Source organism: Sinocyclocheilus rhinocerous, unplaced genomic scaffold (genome assembly GCF_001515625.1).
Source record: "Sinocyclocheilus rhinocerous isolate Xijiao unplaced genomic scaffold, SAMN03320098_v1.1 scaffold2250, whole genome shotgun sequence".
In the NCBI taxonomy this organism is placed as follows: Eukaryota; Metazoa; Chordata; class Actinopteri; order Cypriniformes; family Cyprinidae; genus Sinocyclocheilus; species Sinocyclocheilus rhinocerous.
The window spans coordinates 243,508-266,090 of record NW_015646473.1 but is presented as its reverse complement, the minus strand read 5'-3'; the positions used below and the strand labels follow the sequence as shown (position 1 = coordinate 266,090).

General features: G+C 35.9%; 1 protein-coding gene across 2 annotated transcripts in view; it reads right to left on the bottom strand.

The window, feature by feature from the left end:
* The window catches only part of anos1b (anosmin 1b), a 77,835-nt gene that overhangs the window by 33,371 nt on the left and 21,881 nt on the right, over positions 1 to 22,583 (bottom strand). For both annotated transcript variants that reach the window (XM_016512002.1, XM_016512003.1), the window contains exon 2: positions 18,595 to 18,642. In XM_016512002.1, coding sequence (XP_016367488.1) covers positions 18,595 to 18,642 — 48 coding nt within the window. The remainder of the gene's footprint in view (positions 1 to 18,594; positions 18,643 to 22,583) is intronic.

Below are 22,583 nucleotides of genomic sequence, written 5' to 3'. Positions count from 1 at the left end.
GTACTGACAAACATAAATGTTTACCATACTTTAATGTAACATGAATTTAAGTCATGTATTATAATATATTTGTAATTACACATTTGTAATGATGAAGTTGCTGTTTAGTATGTTTAAAATATATTAACTTTAAATGTAATTTTTGAATAACACACAACAGTTCAAATTATAATCAAGTGCTAAAAGACTAATAAAACAGTGATTCAAAATGTACTTTAAAACCTTTAAATTGAAAAAGTGCATTATTATAAAGTGCATTTTTAGAAGTGTACTTAAGATACAGTACACTTAAGTGGCCTTTTATTTCATTAATATTACATTATCTGTAATTACAGCTTTTTAAAAGTAAACTTGTAAGATTTGAAGTACCCTACAAACACGCACACTGAATGCAATCCAAGCCCCTACATATATGGACAAGCAAAATTTGTTTATCAAAAGATTATATGGCAATGTAAATTCATGAACTGTCAGTTATGATGTCCCTATGGAGTGTTTTCACGTTTCTGTATATTCAGTTGAGGTCAGTATAGCTCCTGTGTGTCCAACCTCCATCTAATGACTGCTGACAGCCCTCAACACAACACACACACACACACACAGTTTGGCAAACACACTGTCTGTGAGTCATCAATATGACAACACACTCCTGAGAGGAAGGGGTGACGGGAGAGAGGCAGAGATCTGGACTGCATTAGTGCGTTTGTGAGCAGCAGATCTACCACAAACATTGCGGCAGGGGGTCAGCGCATGGAGACCAGTAGCTGTGACACAGGTTATCACTGACTAATTTCCCTCAGACAAAGGCCTCTGGCATGACACACGTGGGACTGTGGGATATGTTGATGGATGAATGAGTGAAGAAGCATCTGCTGCTTCTTTTTACAAAAGATCTCAGTGTAACAGTGAAGAAGTAAAACCGTGATGCAGCTTCTCCTTACATTGAGGTGATTTGAAGTTTAGGTCGATTAGTGAGGTCAGCTAGTGAGTTTATCTTCTGAGTGGTGCTAAAATGGATATGAATGAAGGGTAACACTTTAGACTAGGGAACACTTATTCACTATTAACTACGACTTTACCCTCTATAAATTCCTAATTTGCTGCTTATTAATAGTTAGTAAGGTAGTTGTTAGGTTTAGGTATTGGGTAGGATTAGGGATGTAGAATAAGGTCATGTAGAATAAGGCATTAATATGTGCTTAATTAGTACTAATAAATGGCTAATATTCTAGTAATATGCATGCTAATAAGCAACTAGTTAAGAGACCCTAAAATAATGTGTTACCGAATGGAGTGACGCCTGCTGGATTTTAGTGTACTGTCAGTATGTGGGCTTTTCCTAACAGTACCTGCTACACTGACTACATTCACATGCATGGCAGAAAACGGCTTATTGTGAGAAAGCTGTGTAAAATAAGAAAACGTAAGAATGCTGCTTATGTGGTTACATGGCCACATAAAAAACCTGGGTGTGTTAAACCGCTTTCTCTTCCCTTAAAACAGAGTTCACATTAACATTTTTATTCTGACCATTTTGTTATGTGCATTATTGTCATTTTAACAGTAAAAGCCTACAAAAGGCTACAGTAAAAACCTGTTTATTGATTAACGGTAAATTGCCTTACTATATACACTCTTAAAGGTTTTTTATTGGCAGCTGTGGTTCCATCAAGAACCATTAACATCCATCGAAACTTTATTTTTAAGAGTTTACAGTGAAAAATAGCAATAGATCTAATGAGACATTTTATGTAATTTTCAGTAAAATACTGTTAAATGTACAATTTTTGGAAGTAAAAAAGAACATCTTACAGTTATATTGTATAGCTTATAGAACATCTTATCTTATAGTTGTTATAGTGAAAAACTGTAAATTGATTTTTCTTCATTGAAATAACTATTTCTTCTGAACTTTTTTAATATCTGTTATGCATTTTAGGTTTTATGTCACATACTGTTCTGTAAAATTACCATTTATTGCATTTATTGAATGTATCCATTAATTATTATTTGTAGTGTCATGCACTGTATGTTACCATGATTGTGTTTTCTTTCTATATTAGTATTTACCTCATCTTATGGAAAAGCTACTTGTTAAAAAACACATTTGACTAATTTTGCATATTAACACTATTTCAGTTAATGAAATACAAGTTTTAGGTAAATGTATGATAATATCCTCTATGTGAAGTTGTATGTCTAAATTAATCCCTTTTACAGCACTGCGGTGATGGCTAAGACATTTAATTAATTACTTCTATTGTAATTATTTACAATAGTAGCTGTTTTACCACCTAACGGTATTTAGGGAAGCATCCATTTCACTGTGACTGGCTGAATAATGGAATCATATTCACATATCAACATAATGAAATATCACCGACCAGTTATCAACCAGTCTGTAAATCAACCTGAACCCAGTCAAACTGGTGGACATTACAGAGTTAACACCAGGTAACTCAAACAGATATCAGAATTTGTGTCACATTTTAATCACAATCTACTTAAAATGACGAGTTAGTCAGTTTTATGGACCACTAATAATGATCTTTGAAGCAATGTAAAAATGTTTCAAAACAAGTTCACCGACTTCTATGTAGCGTTAAGTAACCACAGGTGAACAGCATAAATAGTTCTGTGAGAATTCCCTATAATGCTCCTTACATTCAGTCTGTGGACCAAAACCTTTCTTTAATTTAGAGTTGAAGATGAATGTTTTCTGAGAGACGCCCCACAGGGATGCTCCTCATCATCCTCCTCCAGATCAGAAGAACCCAGACATATTTTCTTCAGGAGGAGCGCTGACTCTTTGCCCTCGTCAGGCTGCACTGACTGGTCCCTGACGGAAACGCTGTGGGAGACTTTTCTTTACACTTAATCTTCTCTGACAGCGAAGAAAAGCTGATATTTCAACACGAGATGAGGGTTATGATGAAATTTCATCAGGTGATAGGTAAAGTATTAGAGGGACCAACAGATCTTAATATTTTAGGTATTTCAGTTCAACTGAATCCTAATTAAAACCCTGGGAATAATTTTCTTTGCCACTTCTAAATACAAAATATACATTTTTGGCAAAGAACCGAATAAAAGGTTATTGCTTCCTATAGATTGCAACAGTGATCGTCCACCAGCATTGGTTCCTAAAATATTTTTGACATTCATTTCCTCTCTAGGCATTTCAGAAAAAAAAAAAACCTTTCCAGCCATGCAATGAACCATTCAGCCCTAAGATGAATCTCAACATTTCATCCTTTGATTTGAAGCAAAAATACTTTTATAGTAATTGTGATTATAATTAAGTATAAAAACATATGCACTACCTTTCAGAAGTAAAATGTCTCTTGACTACCAAATGATTTCTTAAGGATCACGTGACACTGATCTAATGGCTGCTGGAAATTCATCTTTGCATCACAGGAATAAATTACATGATAAATTATTTACATTATAAATACATGATTCCATTTACATTCATTAAAAAGGAAAACAGTTATTTTAATGTTTCACAATATTACTGTTTTTGGCTGTAATTTTAAACAAAAGAACCTTCCTTCAAAAACATAATAATCTTATTGATCCAAAATTTTGAAAGTGTAAAAAAAGACTTGTGCGCTTCATGGGAGCAAGCAGTCGCTGCTGAACAGATTTCTCTGATTGGGGAATCTCTTTTTAGGATTATGAGTAGTGTAGTTCTTCTCTTAAAAAAAATAATAAATTAAATTAAGTAAAAATCACACTGATTTGTGGCCACCACAGATGCATCTACCATCACTAAAACAACCTCAAACCTCATACTGTTAAAGACTTTCATCATGCGCTTAAAAGCACTTAATCCTACAAAACTACACTGTCGAAATAATTTAAGTTCTGCAGTGAATGGGTGCCGTCAGAATGAGAGTCCAAACAGCTGATAAAAACATCACAATAATCCACAAGTAATCCACACCACTCCAGTCCATCAGTTAACATCTTGAGAAGACACAAGTTGCATGTTTGTAAGAAACAAATCCATCAAGGCGTTTTGACTTCAAACCATCACTTCTAGGCAAAATAACAAGTCCATAATCCATAATAACACTTAGGCTAATAATGCTTTGATAGAAGACTCATATTGTAAGGCAAGCCAAGGCAATTTATTTTTAAAGCACAATTAAAAACAACATTAAGTTGACTGTACACATTGTGTAACATAAAAAAAAATACAATACACACACATCGTAGCACGTGCATCAAACAATTAAAACACACACACACACGCTCCCCCCACAGTTTACATCTCGACCTAGGAACAATCAGGAGTTTCTGGTCAGAGGACCTGAGTGATCTTGATGGGGAGTAAGGTTGTAACAAATCAGAAAGATAAGATGATGCAATGCCATTTAAAGATTTAAAAACAGACAAAATATTAAAATCAATCCTATAACGGACCAATAACCAATGTAAAGATGACAAAAAGGGAGTAACATGGTCCCGTTTCCGAGAACCTGTCAACAATCTTGCAGCGGCATTCTGGACAATCTGTAATCGTAACATCATGGACTGACTAATTTTATTTTTTATTTATTTATTTATTTTTACCATGGATTTACCATAAATAGATAAAGGGCCTAAATCAATATTAATGGACCCAGATGCATTAGAGGGTGCAAAAACAATAGTCTTAGTTTTACATTCATTTAGTTGCAGAAAATTCACAGCTTGTTTTTAAGTCCTTTAAGCATGCAAGAAGAAACACTAAGGAGTTGCCTTCCTTCTTTACTGGTACATATATTTGCATGTCATCGACATAGTGTTTACTAAAAACTGACCCAATCAGAAGCATGTGCAATGAAAACAAAATAGGTCCCAAAATTGATCCTTGAGGCATCCCACATGTAAGAGAGGCCAATGATGATGTAAATTCACCCAGTGTAACTGAAAAGCTCCTACTGGTTAGACAGGACTTAAACCAGTTTAAAACAGTGCCACGAATCCCTATCAACCGTTAAAGTCGTGCAGTAGGAATGATCTATGATGTCAAAGGTTGCACTAAGGTCTATTAACACCGAAACTGCAGCATTACCAGAGTCTACAGTTAGAAAAACACTGTTGAGAACTTTCAAAAGTAAAAAAAAAAATATATATGGCAGGTTTGAAGCAAAAAATGTCTGAATTTATTACAAAAACACAGCTTTTGTCTTCTCAAGATGTTAATTGATGGACTGGAATGGTGTGGATTACTTGTGGATTATTGTGATGTTTTTATCAGCTGTTGGGACTCTCATTCTGATGGCACCCATTCACTTCTGAAGATCCATACGTGATCTAAGAGGTAAGAGATCTTACAACCTAAGAAAAGTCCATACAAATGAACTCTGTTAATAGGAAGGAATTTTCTGTATTTTTTTTTAACAAATGTCTACATGTATTTTGAATTAAATATTGCATTGTGTTGTATTTTAGGGTTAAAGGAAACCTCTGTAAACTATAATGTCCTGGCAGAAAATTATTAGTGCCTTTTCCATTTTTCTCCAGATATTTTTCTTACAGTGTAGGAATAATACCAAGATAATTAAGTAAAGGTGCAAGGAAGCCATTGGAACAAAAAATTCCAGAATATCATTTTGTCACTAATGTAACAGGAGCTGCTGTGGATGAGCTGGAAATGCAGTGGGAAGCACTGAACGGAGAACCCCAAGGGTCAGATCATCACTGCGCTTGTCTGCCTGTGATTTAGCCACAGAGCGGCTTTGATCGCATGTTGACTTCTGCCCGCAGCGGGTGATGCTCTTCACAGGCGTTGGAATCTTAGCCATGTGCCAATCTATAAATTATGAAAAGAGAACCTAATGCATCACGTGCAGTTCAACACTCTAAGGTGAACCGGATGCCTTTTTCACACCAGTATCCCTGAAACCAGACACATAGAGAAGGCCTTCAGCAATGCATCATTCTGGTGCAGTTATAGTAGATATAAATATAAATATTGGTTAACTAATGTTCCCTCCATCCACCTGAACAGAAAAAATCTCATGTGAATTCTTTACCTGGATAGTCTGTGAAAATTAAATAAACATCTAATATAGAGAAGTTAAAGCATATGATTCACATGTTTAAAGTCACAGTGTATCTAGCAATTTTTCTGATTAAATTACATTTATTAATTAAATAAATAATAATAAATCAAGAAATAAGTATATAAATAAAATAAATAAAAATGTAGGTTTGCTTCGCTTTTTTGTAGGTTGCACAATTTGGCCAAAATTTTGTGATTGCATATCAATTCAGCTATAAAATAACCATAATAATAATAATAATTATTATTAAATAAAAATAGAAAAATTACAAAAAACCCCCCCAAAACAAACAAACAAAAAAGAAATATTACTATTACTATTTATTACAATAACTACAAATTAGAAGGTAAATAAAATCTAATCTTCTGAGCAGATTGTATTTAATTGAAACTGAAGCTCAAAGTCTATAAATGATGTAGAAGTAAATTAATACAATTTAATGGGTTAATTGTTGATAAACCAAAGATTTATGATGGGACATTTAACAGATGAATCATTTAACAAAAGTCTCAGTTTTTATGCTGTGGAATTCATCATCAAATCTCATGAATTGCATGAAAAAGAGCATCTTGAACATCTTGCCTAACATTCCTTTTATGATGTACTATTGTATTAGTAAGAAAGCCATATGTGATTCACAAGGCTGAGTAAATTATCACAATTTTCATTTTTGAGAGAACTATGCTGCATATTTCCGCACAAGATTTCTGACAACTTCAGTTCCATACTGAAAATCACGGGGCATGCAGATGGACTCAAGTTGCACATTTAGCTTAGCTCTGGTTCAAGAAATCTCTAGTTTTTTCCACACATTTTTGAGTCTGCCGTTTTGTTCTGCTCAATAGCAATTGCGTGGTTTAAAGAGAATATTAGGCTGAACGCTTGAGAAATGCACAGACCCAGACTGAACTAATTTAGCTACTTCAACGGTGCACAAGTGCTTGCACAAGCATCTACCCTGAACTCAGACGTCTGTATGGTGGCAACCTCAGAACCTGTTAAGAGTTTCACTCTCCAGCTGTCCTGCTGTTTTACTGTCTCTTCCCTTTAAAAAAAGCAGATGACATTCAGGTCTGGCTGGAAAAAAAGAATATGTGTGAGAAGTTGTGGCTCAAAGGCAGCATGGAAAACCTCTTCATGAAGATAAAAGCCCATTCCTCATCATAAAAAAGACATCAGAGTCACCAGATGAATGAAGCAGTCAGGAAGGCTCTTGTCCAATCAAATCCATTCCTGCTACCTGACCTCATTTCCTGCATAAGAGCAATTCAATGTGCTCTTCAATCTATCATTAGTAGTCTTATAAATGTATGAAAAAATGCACTGGAAATTTGCAAGGGCCACTTATTTAAAAATGCATTTTTATATTGGTGTAATAGAAAATGGTGTAATACCTGATATGAATGTTTCTATCTTTCGGAAAAGAGATGTTTCATATGAAAAAAAAAAAAAAATGTAATGTATGAACCAAACCATAAATATAATTTGAAAAAACTTTTATGGCTGTAACAAATTAAAGATTTATTTTTTTTTAATTGGTGCAAAATAAATTTTTTTCAGTGTCAAGATCAAAAAGGACATAAAAGCACCATAAAAACATCAGAAAATTAGTCCATATGACTTCAGTTGTTATACATCACCGTTTGAAACAACAAGAAAGAAACGCTCAGCATATTCACATTAAGACAAATAAAAACAGATTCACGTTTACAGAAACATCAGATTGAAGTTGACACGCTTTGAGTTCAAAAACTTAAATTTAAACGCTTTCCCATAGTTGCAAACATCTGTGAGTGAGTTTCTAACATCTGCTGTGGAGGTGATATCAATATCTTGCTTGCTTATGAAGTAGTTTCCCCTCAGTAGCCGATGTGTTAATCGCTTTCAAATGCATCTTTTGTAATGTACAATCAAATCAATCAGGGTTAGGAACTCGAACTGGCCATGAACCTCATCAGTGTGTTTATTTATCTGGCCTGCGCTTATGTTTATACAGTGACAGAAAAAAAAAACACTTACAGTTTAATTTTACATCAGTTTCATGCATTTGCCTGATGAAAATTGACATGCACAGAGAACCAAAAACTGAGCTTGCTATGGGGGTTTGGGGGCATACATTTTCATTTTTGTCTGTGTCTTTTTTATATTATTAGGTTAAATAACTGTCCTTGGGTGTTAGACAAAGTCACACCTGTTATTATAGGGGTTAACATCAATTGTGTAGGCTTCAGTGAAAAAAACAAACACTGCAATTATCTTATATTTATCTTGTTGTTGTCTACACTTTCTAGTTTGAATGACAGTGTTTAGTACAAGACATGGGTGAAATAGGTGACTTTCAAAAAGAGCAAATCATAGGAGCACGTTTAGCAAGAGCATCTGACACTTTAAAGAGGTCATATGATGTTGCTAAAAAGAACATTATTTTGTGTATTTGGTGTAATGAAATGTGTTTATGCGGTTTAAGGTTAAAAAAACACATTATTTTCCACATACTGTACATTATTGTTTCTCCTCTATGCCCCGCCTTTTTGAAACGCGTCGATTTTTACAAAGCTCATCGGTCTGAAAAGCGAGGTGTGCTGTGATTGGCCAGCTATCCAGTGCGTTGTGATTGGCCGAATACCTCAAGCATGTGACGGAAATGTTACGCCCCTACCATACTGTGATGCCCTGTCTGGCCGGAGCGATGAGACAAATACATGAAAACCCATTACAAACGAGGCATTCGTTGCATCCAGTGGGGACATAATTACGAATTATAATGACTTATACTGTCTTTTTACGCGTTGCGTTGCATCGCGCCGCGTAAACATAAAACCAAGTCTGCATTTGTGATCGGAGAAATGACAAACAACAAACCCTACTCTACACTGCCCAAAAAACTAGCTTTAAATATATAAAATATAAAAAACGTACTTACAGTCTGTGAGTCAGAACAGCCGGCATTGTAGTCTACTCTACCAGGATCAGGAAACAGTCCTCCATAAAATGTGCTGCACACATCCGAATATTTGGGTTGAAGTGTTATGGAACAGTGTTGTAAATACAACTTAACCACTGATTTCTAGTCGTGTCCATTTTTGGAAGAACAAATAAAGTAGGCCGTTTTAGGTAGGCGTGGCTGACTCTTAACTTTTATAAAGAATATCTCTTTGGATTTGAGACTTTAGTCTTTGCAACTTTACAGATCTTCTTTATGCACCAAGAGCTTGTAACACTCCAAAGAGAAAGGAAAAATTGAAATCACATCATATGACCCCTTTAAAAGCCCAATTGTTTGCTGTTTAAAGAACAGAAGTCAATGACTATGACTGCATGCATAAAACATGCAAAGACTTGATCAGTGAAGAAGAACAGTGAGAAAAAACTGAAAGTGAGTGAGTCCATCAAACACTAAGAGGTATTGTGTCCAAACAACACAGAACTGTCAACAAACCTCAATATTCACTTTGAAACCATGTTGCCATAAGAACCAACCACAGGGAACTTCACAAAGCCACAGTAATCAAAGAAAACAATGCTAAAATGTGAAAAAGATGGAATTATGATCATAAAATCTGTACAGTTGGAGCACCAAGATGATCTTCAACATCTGACTTGGCCAGAGCTGTGTGTTCCAAAAGCATCGTAAACCTAAGTTGATCGTAGCTTCATTAGTGACAATGGTTCTATGATCAATTTAGGATTATGATGCTTATGATATGATATGACTGCTAGTTGACATGCAGTTACAAAGTTTCTTATAGCCAACCAAATGTCTAAAGGGCACCATCAAAATAAAGTGTTAAGGTCTTCTTGTCCGAAATTTTCTCACATTAAAAAATAAATACGACCTCATGTTGTGTCAATCACGTTTACATACTGCCTCCGAAACTTTCGTCCATCATAAAAAAAATTGGACCAGTTTCGATTTTCTGCGTTTTTGCATCTGTAGCAAGCATTTTGACTGGAAAGGATGACGAATATGAAAAAAAACGAAAATTTCGGACTCAGTGTGCAAGGACCTTTACTGTTATTAAAACTACAACCATTCGTTGTTAGTTCATATCAGATCAGGTTCATTAAATAATATTAATACTTAAAGGGATAGTTCACCCAAAAATGAAACTTCTGTCATCATTCACTCACCCTCAAGTTGTTCCAAACCTGTATGAGTTTCTGACCACAAAAGAACACACTTTTAAGAATGTGGGTAACCAAACAGTTGACGGTAGCCATTGACTTCCATAGTATGGAATAAAAATACTATGGAAATCAATGGCTACCAGTAATGTTTTTAAGAATGTAAGACATTCTTAAAAATGTCTTGACAGAATTTTCATTTTTGGCTGAACTATCCTTTTAATAATATATTAGTACATGTTGAAATTAACTGCACATGTAACAATAAAGCTCCCAAATGGGTGTTTTCACAGCAATGCCATAGGAGAACATTTCAGTGAACACTTCTTAAAAGAACCATATTTTTTCTTAGTGTGAAGAATATTTTATTAACCTAAAGGACTTTTTTTTTGGCGTGGCTGACTCTTAACTTTTATAAAGAATATCTCTTTGGATTTGAGACTTTAGTCTTTGCAACTTTACAGATCTTCTTTATGCACCAAGAGCTTGTAACACTCCAAAGAGAAAGGAAAAATTGAAATCACATCATATGACCCCTTTAAAAGCCCAATTGTTTGCTGTTTAAAGAACAGAAGTCAATGACTATGACTGCATGCATAAAACATGCAAAGACTTGATCAGTGAAGAAGAACAGTGAGAAAAAACTGAAAGTGAGTGAGTCCATCAAACACTAAGAGGTATTGTGTCCAAACAACACAGAACTGTCAACAAACCTCAATATTCACTTTGAAACCATGTTGCCATAAGAACCAACCACAGGGAACTTCACAAAGCCACAGTAATCAAAGAAAACAATGCTAAAATGTGAAAAAGATGGAATTATGATCATAAAATCTGTACAGTTGGAGCACCAAGATGATCTTCAACATCTGACTTGGCCAGAGCTGTGTGTTCCAAAAGCATCGTAAACCTAAGTTGATCGTAGCTTCATTAGTGACAATGGTTCTATGATCAATTTAGGATTATGATGCTTATGATATGATATGACTGCTAGTTGACATGCAGTTACAAAGTTTCTTATAGCCAACCAAATGTCTAAAGGGCACCATCAAAATAAAGTGTTAAGGTCTTCTTGTCCGAAATTTTCTCACATTAAAAAATAAATACGACCTCATGTTGTGTCAATCACGTTTACATACTGCCTCCGAAACTTTCGTCCATCATAAAAAAAATTGGACCAGTTTCGATTTTCTGCGTTTTTGCATCTGTAGCAAGCATTTTGACTGGAAAGGATGACGAATATGAAAAAAAACGAAAATTTCGGACTCAGTGTGCAAGGACCTTTACTGTTATTAAAACTACAACCATTCGTTGTTAGTTCATATCAGATCAGGTTCATTAAATAATATTAATACTTAAAGGGATAGTTCACCCAAAAATGAAACTTCTGTCATCATTCACTCACCCTCAAGTTGTTCCAAACCTGTATGAGTTTCTGACCACAAAAGAACACACTTTTAAGAATGTGGGTAACCAAACAGTTGACGGTAGCCATTGACTTCCATAGTATGGAATAAAAATACTATGGAAATCAATGGCTACCAGTAATGTTTTTAAGAATGTAAGACATTCTTAAAAATGTCTTGACAGAATTTTCATTTTTGGCTGAACTATCCTTTTAATAATATATTAGTACATGTTGAAATTAACTGCACATGTAACAATAAAGCTCCCAAATGGGTGTTTTCACAGCAATGCCATAGGAGAACATTTCAGTGAACACTTCTTAAAAGAACCATATTTTTTCTTAGTGTGAAGAATATTTTATTAACCTAAAGGACTTTTTTTTTTCACTATAAAGAACCTTTAGTGCACTGAAAAGTTTCCACAAATGTTTAAGGTTCTTCATAGAATACCTGATTCAAACAAAGCATCTTTTTTAAGAGTGTAAGATTCATAAAGTATTTATCATTGTTAATGAATGTCAACTAATCAAGTTAACTAGCGTTAACCTTATTGTAAAGTGTTATCAGATGATCATCTGATCAGAAAAGCATTTCTTCTGAACATATGTCATCATAAACCAGAGGAGCTTTAAAGGGGTCTGTGACATGGCGGAACAAATTCAGAAAATCTTTCTGAGACGCGGCGCAGACCCTCAGAGACCTTTTGAAAGCCATGCAGAACAAGATGGCAACAAATAGGAGAAAGCTGTGCTCGCTGCAAGAGGCCAAAGGAAAAAGGAACGGTAGCTCGTGTTCCCGGCCTCACCTCCGATGAACCTTCAAACGCCAGACGCGAAAAACTGAAACATTAGGAGACGCAGTGTAGCCCGAGAAAGAGTGGAAGTCCATTCATCTCTCAATGTCAAGAACAACTCAAATGGCTTATCCATATGGAAGCCGATGACAAACGTCCATACCACCCCTTAACGAAACACAAATCATCTCGGACTTGATTTTGAAGGTCTCTTCTTGACCTCTCAGCGTTCTCATTTTGCCTGTTCATGATTCTAAAGGAAGGCTGCATGTTCTGATTTAGTGTACATTCTCATGGGCTCCAAACGCGCTATGACAAAAACCATATGTGCAGAAACATCTTTAATTCAATGTTTCTGAATCCCGGGAGCTCTCTAGTAAAACATGCAAACGCCTTCCCAGCGAAACATCAGCCTGCTTGACGAACGCAGGATGGGCTGGTCATTAAAGGTGTCACACGGGGCAGCAAATGAACTGGAAAGCATCTGTTGCTTGCTGAAGTTTAAATCAGCACACAATCTGCACTGGTGCATTATGGGAACAACCTGGGTGTTCCGAGTGCCTGCAATCCATTGACTTGGCTTTGCAGTTCAGGTGTCTGCTGGCCACACGCAACACGCTCACAGCAAACATGCTGCTAAGGGTGGAGGAGAAACTACGACACAAGGCCACGGAGTTCACCAGCCTGCAGAAACTCTCAGCGGCGCGAGGAGGAGTTGTCTACGCCACTCATATGGTTCAAATGAATCCGTCATCATAAACTATTTCACGTGCCGTTAAAGGTAACAGAGCATATTTCAGATATGTAAATGGCAACGGAGCATGGTTTACTTTAGGAACTGTAATGTTGGCTTTGAGGTTCTCTGTGGTTTTGAAGCTAAATGTATTGCTTTAGGTGGAAACCACAGTTGATTTCATGCTGTTGCGATTATTTGGTGCTTTGAATAAGAATGTGTAGAGCGCTTTAAGCGCGGAGCTGTTTGAACTGGGGTTTAACGTTACACAATTGATGTATTTAAGCTTCTGGAAAAAATCATTGACAGTAAAGCTGTCACAATACTTCAATCACATCTTGCAAGCCATGTAACAGAACAAGTACTTTATCACTGTTAAAAGCCCAAATCCATGTTGTCAGACAAACTTTTCTGGATGTTGAAAAAATTATGAAAAATTAAGTCAACTTTTAGGCCATTTTAGTTTGAGTAACTTAGCTTACGATGTCACATCCAGCAGGCTGTTAAACATGCTCAGTTTGATCACTAATGATGAATTAGATGTCTTAGCTCTATTGTCTTTGTTTGTATTTTATATGTCACCACTGAGATTAGTGTTCTCCTTGAAGTTTCTTCCATTTCAACTAGTCTGTGCCTTGTTTCGGTGTTTAGAATTAAATCTATATAACCTTTTTTTTTTTAGTTTGTTTAAGAAACTGATACACAAGTTAGATAAAATGAGAAAGTTTTAGATCATAAAAGCTTTACCTAAAATTCAAGCCATAAGTTTCCATATGTTTAGTATACTCAAAAAGATCCTACAGATCGTTGCCTCATGCGTTTGAGTTTTCTCAACTTCCGATTATTTTGTACCTATTTTAATACCTATGCGCGTGTTGTTTTTCATTAATAATATTACAATTCTCAATAGCAAATAAAAATAAAGTTGTGTTTGAGTGAAAGTGAAAATATATTACAAATAACAAATATATCATCATTAAATTATACACATTAATATATTTGGCAAAATTCTTCACTTTGTTGTCTAGTTAAACACAAATTATGTTTTATTAACAAGGTTCGGGAGGAGCATGATCAGATAATCAATCAATTCGGCACTGGTGGAGCTCGTTAGTTAATCACCTTAACTAGCACTATACGTATATATACAGTATATATATATATATATATATATAAAACTGCCACCTCTGTGCCACTCATATACCAAAAGCAATTTATATGATAAACGACAACTGTAACAATTGAAACAACTAAAAACTATTTTTGTTTCAAGATAATTGGAGTATGTTTTACAAAACAAAAAACAAAAAAAAAGTGTTACTTGCCATTTCTTTGTAATTATTTGTCAAAATGAAGTGCTTTGGCACCAACAACGTGCACAAACAGTGCTCTTCAAAATATAAAAAATTTTGATATTCCACAGATTTTTTTGCAAGGAACACATATTGTATTAAGCTAAGAAAAACACACACCTTAAAATATTTTTTATACATTTAAGCATGTACATATAAAAAAAAAAATTTTCTTATCATTTTATGCTATTGCAAAAACTGTTAACCTAAATGAAAGATGATTTATGATAAACTTTAAGATTACTACTATTCAGTGATTTTAAGTTGAAATTGTGTGTAATGCATAATTACAGTGACTGTAAAATCTGTATTTTAGTTGTGGTATCTGGGTTAACTTTTGGGTTATTAAATGGTCATTGGACTAGTTTTTGGCTTACAATAGGCAGGTTTTGTTACACAGATCCGGCAACCCTGACAAGAGTACTGTGGAGCCACCAGTATTTTGAGGCTTGGTTACCATGATAAGAGCACTACTAGGCTGATTTATCAGCATGAGCAACAACATACAATATTACTGCTTTCAGATACCTAATGAGACTCATTTTAAACCTCCAAAATGACCAGTTGCCAAACAAAGCTGGAATAAGCTCTCCTGTGAAACTTCCAGGAACTGTTAAACGTAATGAGCTCCCAAAATCTCAAAACAATATGCCCCTTAAAGCGGGAAGCTGCTGAGTCAGCAGTGGCCGTCAGTGCCCTCATGGCTTCAGCACAAGCTCAGCTGGCCACACACAGAGTGACCCTCATGACCCTCCAGGCGTTCGGCTCACCTGCTGATCAGGGTCCAAAGCTTGCTCCCCAGCCCAGCCCGGGTCAACCCCAGCAGGGCACAGGCCTCCATCTGCTTCTGAGCTTTACTTAAGAGAAGAGAGAGTGGCTTCAGCGGGGTTAATCCTGTTCCAGAGGCGTAGTAAACTACTTGTGTTGTCACAGTGACACATCTGACAGCTTTCTCCTTCACCCGGGGTCAAGCCTGACGGATAAGACTGGACAAGTGCTGGGGTGACGCCCTGATCAAGCTCCTAACACCAGCCACTGCTCATTATAGATGCTGTGGCTTGTGCATTTGGGGAAAAGTATACTTCAAGTTAATTTTTTTATGTAAACTTGAGACACCAAAATCACAGTACAATAACACATTATTTTGTATTACAAGTTTTCTGAAATGTTATATTTAAATATGCAAATGAGGCATAATCTAATTAAAAATACATTTCCAGAACATAAATCTGAATATTGGACAAAGCCAAAATGTTTTATTTTGTTGACATATCAGAGTTAAAGGTTTTTACAAAGGGGATTCTGGATATTCCTTTTTTATCAAATCAGAAAATACTGTTAACAGTAAGAAAACAATTTACCATGTTTTAGGAATAATGTTATATAAATCAGGTGAATGATGCACAAACCCCTCTGTAAAAACCTATATACTATGAAACGTTTGGTGTGTGTAAGTACTGAAGTGCAAGAGAAACTAATTTTGAGAAGCGGCCTGTAAAGATATGTGCTGTATAATTGACATCTACAGACGCAAACAGATAAAGTGTAATAAAATAAACACTCAAATGTATATTTTGTATGTTTTCTTTCCAGTAGTCTGAAAGATGATGTTATGGAAGCAAAATATCCCAAAATTGGCCTAATGGCCAATGGTTTTGCTTGAAGTGTCTTGCCTTGAGTAAAGTTCAAGTATATTTTCCAAGTATATTTTGTGTAGTAAGTATACTAAAATTAATGTACCAGTAGTATAATTATAAGTGTACTATTTTCAAAACTTCTTGGGACTAAGTTGTCCCACTTTTTTAGTTTATGAAAAAAAGATGTACTTAAAGTGTAGTATACTGTTAGATATATAAAATATACAGAGTATATATAGAATAATAAATTATAATTTTTTTTATAAAGTACAAGTATAGGCCAAATATTCTTAGACTGTTCTGTATACTTGTCAGTGTAAGCCAAGTACACTTAAGTATGATTTTGTATGAATTTTGTATAAAGTATACAAGCACTGTAAACACATAAACTCTGTGGGGGCGGGGCCGAGAGTATGTATACTCTCTTTTTTCTTTTCTTTTTTTTTTTTCCATTTTGTTTAAAATAAGTATAATAAGAGCACACTCGAGTAAAACATATTTTTTTGAAAGCGATAGGAGGGGATTTGTGGTGATCATGCACTCAAAATATACAAACAAAGAATTTGAGATGTAGAAAGTCCTTCACAAGCAAACAAGAAATTACAAGAAAAAGAAAAAAACAGCGTCTTCCTGGCCTGGGCTTTAAACGAATAAACAGAAGCTAATTTCAAGTGCACCTTTAGAGACGCAGCTCAGCCCAGGAGGATGTGAACACAGCTTATTTTCATAAGAAACACAACATTTACTTTACCTGTTATTGGAAGGGCTGACGGTGGATTACTTCCATCTGAAAGCAATTAGAACGGCTTAAACGCTTGGTGTGAGAAATACGGCTTTCACAAGGAATGTTTTTGCTCTTTTTCATTCAGGGATTTTAAAGCTCTGGCCCTCAGGGTGAGCGGTGGTTGGTGATTGGCGGACGGCAGCCAGAGATGTCTGGGCTTAGGCAATTACCATTAATGAGCTAACCATGTTTACTAGCTTATCGAAGGGCAATTACGGTTGCATATCACTATTACTGAAAAAAAAAATCAGTCCTGGGTATTCTTCATGGTCTGCTTCAGTCTCAGTTCCTCTGATTTAACACTGTGTTTAGGAGCTATAGTATACCACAACTGGGACCATTTGAAAAACCTTGCAACACAAATTCATTTTAAAAGTTTAAAAATGCTACTGTATTGTGCTATGTCTGAGTTAATATTAACATTGCTTATATTTCAAACCCACACTCACTGGAAAAACGCACCTATTATGTCACTTCTTCCACATTTCGCAACACTTTCAAGAAGGAATGTCCAGTGAGCGGCACTAAAGCTAAAGTTTAATTTTATTCAAAATAGATGACATTCACTAAACCCTAACTTAAACTTAACTGATAGTCTTTTACAAGTTTTGAGCACTTTTATTATGGGTCATGTTTCACTGGACTCATGCCCAAGCAAATACAATGCTGTACCAGGTGCTCTATTGAGCAAGTTTACTTCGTCAGAAAAGCCATACATATGGAGCTGGTTATGTGATGCAAACTTCAAAATGTATTGTTTACAAATAATGCAGTGTGGTCAAATTGTTTGGAGCTCATAACATAATGTTTTGCAATGGACTGCACAAAAATAAGAAATTAATCAATAATCTAGCTAATGTAATTATAATTTGTGTAAAAAAGGAAGAAAAGTTGTAGGTGTTTTACTGCCACTAGTGTTCATTTTACTACTGGGAGTTGTATGTATAGGTACGTCTTTGGAGTTTTGCAAAAACGTTGGTAGAGACACGTTTTTCAATGAGTCAATGCTGAAAATTTCCCTAAAGTATGCTGAATCCAGGGAGCTCTTGTGATAAATGCATCCTTGCAAATGAACTCTAGTGGAAGGAGAGGTGTGCTGTAAATGCTTATTGCATTACCCCTAACCTATCCTTATTTATTTCCCATGGGGCAAACCAGTTAGGAAAAACAAACTTGGTCTTAAAGTCAACATGAAACATGTTCACAACCTATTACTTCTGTAATGTGACTGATTTTATCCACCAGGAACTTACTGGATAGTGAAAAGTGATCGCTATATGGAATAATATGCACAGGTGACTCATGCACAATAACATATTGAATATCATCAATTCTGATTTTATGTTTGGAAAATAGAAGTTTAGGGAACACCAAAATATTAAAGTGCTACCCCTATTTCTCCTATAAAGTACTACAATCTAAAATGACCATAATCCGGTGGAAGGAAGGCAAACAAATTGCCCTGGGTACAACAGTGGCTCTCAGTGCTGTTTATGTTGGGTTTCCAGAAGCCATTAGACACGAGTGAGGTTTAGTGTAGGTACAGGGCATGTGGTTTGTATAAAGGCATTAACCTTTGGCCATTTCCTTGTAATAAAAGGAAATTACATTTGAACAGAGTTTTATTTAGCAGTGCTGAGGCAGTGTGAGAAGCTGTGAGCTCAACGAATAATGTCAAGCTCATTAATCTGAAAACACATCTTACCTGTGAACATCTCCTGTGGTCCTCACACCAGTCCAACACACGGTCATTCTGAAAGAGACCAAGAAACACATATGATTACAATGACATCACAAAGTTTCAGATTACTGAGTATGAAATAGAGGGTTCATCTTTGAAGGTTGCTCACACACTAGAGAAAGCTTTGACAGATGGGAATGTATAAGATGTATTTTAAGGATTGTTTGGAAGATTGTGGTCAGTTTGACATTGAGCAGGAATACAGCAAACAGGATTTCTGAAGGCACGATTACGTCTCATAGTGCAGGCATGGATCTAATCACAGTGTAAACATTTATTAAACAAAAACAAGAAGACAATCTCAGAAGTTTTTGAAGCACTGTTCTATGAAGCTTTGAAACCGTTGCAAATCATTTTGAACCAGTAATATGGTGTGATGTTGGAGTGAAGTCACATGATTCAGTAAATGAAAGTGACGTGACATGTGGCCAAGTATAGTGACCCATACTTGGAATTAGTGCTCTGCATTTAACCCATCCAAAGTGTGTGTGTGTGTGTGTGTGTGCGCGCGCGCAAACACACACACACACACACACACACACGGAGCAGTGGGCAGCCATTTATGCTGCAGCACCCGGGGAGCAGTTGGGGGTTCAGTGCCCCACCTACAATCCCTGCCGGTACGAGACTCGAACCCGCAACCTTTGGGTTACGAGTCCGACTCTCTAACCATTAGGCCACGACTTCCCCGTAAGGCTAAATAAGGCTTTGTTACATCATAACTGGTTCAAAATGTTAGTGGTTCGCAGCTAGTGTACAATGTCTATGAATCCATCAACCACTGTTTACATGTTTTTTTTTTACCTGACCTCAGATCAGTTTTGTGACATTTTAATGACACATTTGTAGAATAAAAAGGAAGAGTTGTAGATAATAGTCTCTTATTGGCCTGATTAACCAAGCTCTCCATAAAACAAACAAAACAATCCCTACAGTTTAATAAAATAACAAATATTATGTAGACATTTAATTGTACTAGATGATTTGTTGATTGCATATAATAGAATACACTTTCTGTAAAGTATTTGCAATTGGTTTGTAAAAGGAGGCATCACCAGTGTTGCGAGTGCTGCAAAAGCAAATCATTTTGCAAAGCGTCTGGTTTAAATCATTTATTAACTGAAGTCTTGAAAAACTTTGTTTGTCCCACCATTAGAAGAAGGTAATCCCAAAGAACTGCAAAAACCAACAGGTTTTTTAACAGTTGAGTTAAAGACAACTGAAACCGAGGGCTATACATTTACTTAATGACAAGAACTAAAACAGACACAGGTGTGCATAATAAAAAAACAACAAAAAAAACAGCTAAAACAAGGAAAGGAACATAGGAAAAGTAAAGACAGATACAATGGAATCAAAAATAAACTTCAAATTAAGAGTTTTAGAACATAAAACTCCACAGAATAAACATGACAAATTGAACCCATCTCTTTTAAATTCTAATTGATTAACTACATTGAGTTGTGTTAAAGTTAAAATTTTGAAATCACTGTCTGATGAGTCATCTCTTCGGCATATTTCTACAAAAGTTTCAACTGTTTAATACAAGAGCACCAGTCTCCTGTCATTTATTACCGTTAGATGACTATGATATATATTTGCCATAGGCCTACAGTGGCATTTAAAGCCTGAGGTCAGAATTCCTTCCAGCGTAGGGCGACATGGGCAAGAATGAATCATGTATGAGGAAGTAAACACCATAACCACAGCCTCAAGCATACGTCAACACCTAACCAAACCTTGTTTTGGAAAAGCGGTGATGAGGATTTAACCATAGCTAATGAATGATGGTCCAGAGTGTCTGTGTTTAGACTTCTATTATGTCACACTGTCTTTGGGAATGAGGGGACGGCAGACACCACAAACACAAAGACTTCTTTGTAACTTCATGTAAAATGCCATCTGAATGCTGCTCTGAAATGATGGCAAAGGCAAACATATATAAGAGTGATCATCATGCAGGCGAACGCCGCAGTAATCCTCCAGACACTCGCACTGGTAACCAATATTTATCCACAGCAAACGTGAGTCACGCCTCCTCTGAGGTCCCACAAGTCTTTTGTGAGGTTTTAATTAGGACTTTAGGGACAGAGAGAGCCCATTGTGTGTCATGGAGTCTCCAGTAGTGATCTCCAAAGGAATGCTGGAGCGTAACATCATCTCAAGAGATCACATCAAGGCTAAATCCTTCTTGATGAGCTTCCCAGACTAAAGCTCTCACTCCACACCTTCAAACTAAACCAACTAAACACATAACACTTACAGGTCTGTTTCACAAACTTTCATGAAGAGATAAAAAAGAAATCCTCTTAAGTTTGTTTTAGATGTTTTTTCTTTAAACACAGAAAACAAGAAGATAAAATTGAAGTGAAATCATTAGTCTTAGGGGCTGAAAACATGTCCTGCCCACTTAAGAGAGAACAGAGCTTTTCCCCTTAATGAGAGATTTAGATTGAACCATAAAAACCATTTATCCAACAGATAAAAACCTTCTACCAAAATAAACCGACTGTAAGCTGCTATACATCACTGTCAAGGTATATTAAACAACCATGAGTAATCATCAGTGCGGTTCATGAACTGTAATGTGTTTGCTTAGACAGATGAGGATAAATATATGACGGAGCTAAAGCTCAGCTCAAAGGTCTGTCTGTGTCATGTGTCTTCTGAAGTCCAGCCAAAACTAACATACAATTACCATTCTTACTGATTTCGATCAGAAATGCATTGTTAAAGGAATAGTGTAGCAACAAATTACAAATCATTATTTTCTCATCCTCATGTCGCTCCAAATTCATATTACTTTCTTTTGACCGTCAGAACACGAAAGAAGAATTTTGACAAGTGTTTTGGCTGTTGTTGTCCATTTTATGAAAGGCAATGGTACTCAAAACTTTCAAGCTCCAAAAAAAGACATTAAGTTACAAAATTGTCTTTATTCACTCTCAAATCAAACTCAAGAGTCACCCAAAGAGAACAAACCTCATTGGTTCTCACTCATGAAGCAAGCATGTTTGCCATATTTGCAGAACTCTATATATGTGTTGATCAGGGTTTATTTTTCTGTAAAAGCCCAGATGTCTCTTATATATATACTTTGAATAAAATCTGGGACAACCAAAATGTTGACTCTTCAAAAAGACATTGTAAAAGTAATCCACATGAGTGGTTTTATCCAAGTCTTCTGAAGAGACATTTTGGCTTTTATATAAATAAACCCTGATCAACGCACATACATAGAGCTCATCAAATATGGCAAACGTGCTTGCTTCATGAGCGAGAACCAGTGAGGGTTTGTTCTTGCACGTCAAGCAAGTATGGCTGATCTTCAGTGTTTACCGTATTTAATGTATCTCAATGTTTATATAACTAAATAAAAGCCTGTAATTAAATCTGTTCATCATATAAAGCGATCAAAATTTCTTTTTTGGTGACCCCTTAAGTTTGATTTTTCAATTCTGACAACTGATGATTACGAGCCAAAGAACCGCTTTTAGTGCTATATAGCACCATTTTTTTAGAGTGTACGTATATATATATATATGTATATATGTATATATATACCGTATTGGCCCGAATATAAGACGACCCCACATGGCTTTCTAACAGACATTTCTTGCTGGATGAAGGACCATCACCTTCAACTCAACCTTGCCTAGACAGAACTGTTTGTGGTTTCAGCAAGCCCAACACTTCACCACAATTTCAGCATCCATCTAGGCACATCAACGATAACTCCTTCAAAAACAGCCAGTAACCTTGGAGTTATGATTGATGATCAGCTGACTTTCTCAGACCACATTCTGAAAGTGCCCAGTCCGGCAGATTTGCTTTATACAATGTTAAGAAGATCAGGCCCTTTCTTTCGGAACATGCTTCACAACTCCTTGTTCAAGCTCTTGTTCTGTCCAGGCTATTGCAATGCTCTCTTGGCAGGTCTTCCAGCCAGTTCT